General features: G+C 34.6%; 1 protein-coding gene across 2 annotated transcripts in view; it reads left to right on the top strand.

Annotated features, from left to right (window-relative positions):
• Positions 1-4,380, top strand: part of LSAMP (limbic system-associated membrane protein) — a 640,116-nt gene that overhangs the window by 400,590 nt on the left and 235,146 nt on the right. For both annotated transcript variants that reach the window (XM_006773572.2, XM_006773573.2), the window contains exon 3: positions 2,429-2,554. In XM_006773572.2, the coding sequence (XP_006773635.1) occupies positions 2,429-2,554 (126 nt within the window). The remainder of the gene's footprint in view (positions 1-2,428; positions 2,555-4,380) is intronic.

A 4,380-nucleotide genomic window follows, 5' to 3' on the forward strand; every position in this document is an offset into this window, starting at 1 on the left:
AAGAAGCTTATACAAAGTACAGTAAAGTAGGAAGATAAGTAATGGAGTGAAACCCATTGATAGTGACCCAGAGGAAGATGTGATACAATGTCAACATGATTATATTTCTAACAATGGAACAAAATCACTTTTTGTACCTTCAGTATCTGAGATCCGGAACCTGAGGATATTGTCCTTAACTAAAAGAAATAATATAGTTTGATGGCCAAAGCATAGCCCTGCAGTCAGTTGTTCTAGATTTTATTCCTGATTTTGTTACTACTTGTCTATGTACCGTTGAGCATATCTCAACTTGCATACCATGTAAAATTAAAGTTATTGGTATATTCCTCTCATAAAAGAGAGGTAATGTAAGTAAATTGCATCATAGGCATTAACTCTGTGAAAGCTTGATCATTGAAGATTTTTTTCTGTTTTATAAATTTGAGTGTTTTTATATTAGGGATATATAGCCTCCCCCTCCTCAACTCCACTTTTTTAAATATCAGAACACAGTTTTATTTCCTCTATGCTGTGTCCCTTGTAATTCAAAATTAGCTACAACCTGACTGATATGAGCACTTGTAATTACTGTATAGATTCCCATTATTGAGAAAGGCGCCTAGAATGATTAAGTTCTGTTCTCTCATAGCTTTATATTTTATTTGTGTGTTTTGTTTGTTTGTTTGTTTGTTTGTTTGCTTTTGGAGAGGTTCTGAAACCTGGCTTATTCAGTTGGGAATTAGAAACTTCCAATATTAAATGGCAGAACAGTTGGACATTCAAGAGCTATGAGTTCTAAGCCCAGCCATAGTTCTTGATGGGATAACCCTCAACAAGCCATTATTCCTCTCTTGTGTCCTGTTCTGTTCTTTTCTATAAAAAGCATATAACCTGTCAGGTCCTCATTATAAAAGTGTGGAAGAATATATTTCAAGTCAACATATGAATCTGAGAAAACATCCCCTAACCCCAATAGATAAAAGGGGAACTGGAAAGTTATAAATAGAAATTACTAAATAATGAGAATCAACTACATTCTATTTCTGTCATTGGGTTTGGTTTGGAAACACTGGTTTCTACCCAGAAGCCATACAGGATGTCACTGTGTGAGGAGTGTTACGATGAGAGCTCTCTACCCAGTTCCTCCTTGTGACACTCTGATCTGGTCAGTTGCCCAAGTCCCATCAGTGTCTCCTCACAGGAATCTGTGGGGATTATATGTTTGTCAGGCAGCTGCCTCTACAAGCAGAAAGTGTTCCTGTTTTATTTGTCACCACACAGAGTTCTTAATAGACAGGAAAAGAGAGAAAAAGTAAGATTCTTGAACTCCTCCCTGCTGTTCTCAACACATACTTTCTCAGGGACAGCATAAGCCACTAAGAGTAAAATAAGGAAAATCACAGTCAAACCATAAACTCTGCTATTTGTAGTCAGTGTATAACCTCTGTGAAGAAATTTGAGAGTAATTCACTTTCCACTCCAGCCTACCAATGTGAGATCTAATGTGGCTGCCCTGAACACTAATGAAGGAGTCAGACGGCAGTACCACTAGCCCTTGGGGACTCATTTCTCACATCACCAAAAAGTAATTGTCGTCATTTGCAGCCATCTGGTAGCCTGGATTGTGAAGATGAAGTTTCATTCAAGTAGTTCTTAAAAGTGTGGGCCCTGGAGTCTGCCTAGAGTCGAATCAGTTTTCTGCTTCTCACCTAACCCCCTCTATACCTCACTTTCTCACCTATAAATAAAATTCTATGTATAGTAAGTAATGCAAGTTAGCTGTTATTAAATTGTTAGTAGTAGTGGTGATGATAGTTTTTAGGAGTAATAGTATTTTTTTGGTAAAATCTACCTATCTGTGACATAGACCTTATGAATTCAATTTTAATTATCTGGCAGGCACACACCAAGATGCTATTTAGAGACTTTCTATTATAGTGATTAACTAGTTGTTTCCTTATGGGGCTAGATTATAAGTATCCAGGTTTTACTATATCTTAATAACACAACTATGAAATCTTATACTAAATAATACCTTTTTCCCTGACATTTCAAGAGAGATTAGATTATATTCCTTTTTATAGATAAGAAAATGTAAGTAAGAGTAATAAGAAAATTTATTCTTAATATGTACAAATGTCCACAATCTCTAATAGCCAAAAAAGTAATTCTAATCAGAAAAAAGCCGAGTCATTTTCATTGTACTTCCTATAGCACTTGGCCATAGTGGAAAGAATCTCACCTTATAGTAAGACTCATGCTTCTTATTTGCTCATGAAGTCTCTAGGAGCTCCTAAAACACTCTGGCTTCCTAACTCCCAAATTTCGAGGCCTAAAGTTATAAGAGTACTTAGTTCATATTTGCCACTTCCAGTTGCATGGACCAATGCTGCAAATCTGCTTTTACAGACATAGTTACACATCCCATTTGCTTTTGTCTTTACAGTTCCACCAAAGATCTCCAACATCTCCTCGGATGTCACTGTGAATGAGGGCAGCAATGTGACCCTGGTCTGCATGGCCAATGGCCGTCCTGAACCTGTTATCACCTGGAGACACCTTACACCAACTGGTAAGCAACCCTCCGGTCTCCAAAATGCCACACACTATTTAAGAGAGCCCCACACTTCTGAGATCCCAGTGGATCTGAAAGGCAAGCATGTATCTTGTTGTTATGACACTAATAGAATTGTGACATAGAAGTTATTTAGGGTCCTCCCTGGTATGGGTCCATCTCTATAAAGTCTTCAACCATGGTGCAAATGTATATATTTTATTTTATTTTCAATAGAACACTCCCCCAAGGCAACAAATATAGAAGCATTAAATGTCTTAAATTACTTCATATTATGTTTAAAATGTATCCCTGTTTCGTGTTTGTGTGTCCTGGGGCAAATGTGTTGTATAGATTACATTTACATACTTCTTTCTATAAAGATAGGGATCAATTAGTCTTATGAAATGTCATTTCTTTTAGTAGATAGCTCCCAACTATTAATTGACTTATATCTGATAGTCTCTTAAAGTTTCTTTATAAAAATTATCTAGAGATTAATTTAAAACAATTTTTATTTTGGAATGAACACCATAAAAAAGTTGTTGTGCAAAGCTAGACATACAAGGAAAGCTATCCTGAGATATTTTAAAAGGCCAGGATAGTATTTGGTTATAGCGTCTTAAAAAAACAAACAAATAACAACAAAAAAACGCTCTGTATTTTGAAATGTGAGAATATTGGCCTCCATTTTATGTTAGCTCTCAAATTAATGTATCAAGTGAAGTTTGAACCAATCTATGGAACAGTCTTTTATTTAAGCAGCTATTCTTATTAGAGGCTTCTACTTTCTTGAGAAAAATGTTACACAGTACCCATCCTCATTGTTAATGGATGCAACTTGTCATTTATTTATAATATATAAGAACAATAAATGAGGTACTTATTTGGTAGATCAAGCTCATTTCCTCTCAGACCCATTTTATATCCTCACATGGGAAAAATACATATGGAGGGTAATTTTAAGTGTGAACCTCTGGGTATCATACACCTTTCCCCTGGATTAAATTAAACCACCAGAGCACATTCTACTTGGATAGAAGTATATCATCCCCCAACCTTACACCACCTACCTCTGTCCCAAGTAGAACTGCTTTTACTGAATGACAATTTGCTATAAAAGCTATTGGCCCCCATTTAAAGGTGTCATAAAAGATCTCCTCTAAAATTGTGGCTTTTGTTGTAAAGTTTTTGAGAGATTGTTAATTTTATTACATAGTTTCCATTTCAAGGACCCTTTAAGGAAATTGCTATTTATTTTCATTATTTCTAGTGTTGTTTTTCTAAGCAATGCCTTGTTCTTCTATAAATGAACCCAGTGAATTTTGATAAATGATCATGAATCCTTCATTGTATTAACTATTACCAAAGTTAGAGCCAAATTTAAGGCCCATTTGTAAAAGAATATAGGAAATTCTATGTAAAGTACAAGTTAACAATATGAATTTTTAGCAAACTATATGAGATTTTATGGCATCAAATCCTTGCTTTCTTCTTGTTTTCTTACCATTATTTTAATATTGTCTCACCTATAACTAATTTAAATGTATATATACTATATTCTTTATAATCTCTTAATTTCTGTGAAAAAAAAGTTGTAAAGAAAAGAAGATAGATTATATTCAATCGATAATCAAAAAATGAACTACATTAATAAAACTATTTTATTTCTTTAGGTGCACTATTGCCTAGTAAATGTTTTTTTCTCAGGCAAAAAAAATGCTATTGGTGACCTGAATCTAAAGATATATTCTTTTTTAATCCCTTGTTTTCAGAAAAATAGTTAGCTAGAGCCAGAGTTTCAAGCTTGGTCTAGGAGTTTAGATTTTCATGGCTAACTCTGG

Source organism: Myotis davidii, unplaced genomic scaffold, assembly GCF_000327345.1.
Source record: "Myotis davidii unplaced genomic scaffold, ASM32734v1 scaffold201, whole genome shotgun sequence".
Lineage (NCBI taxonomy): Eukaryota > Metazoa > Chordata > Mammalia > Chiroptera > Vespertilionidae > Myotis > Myotis davidii.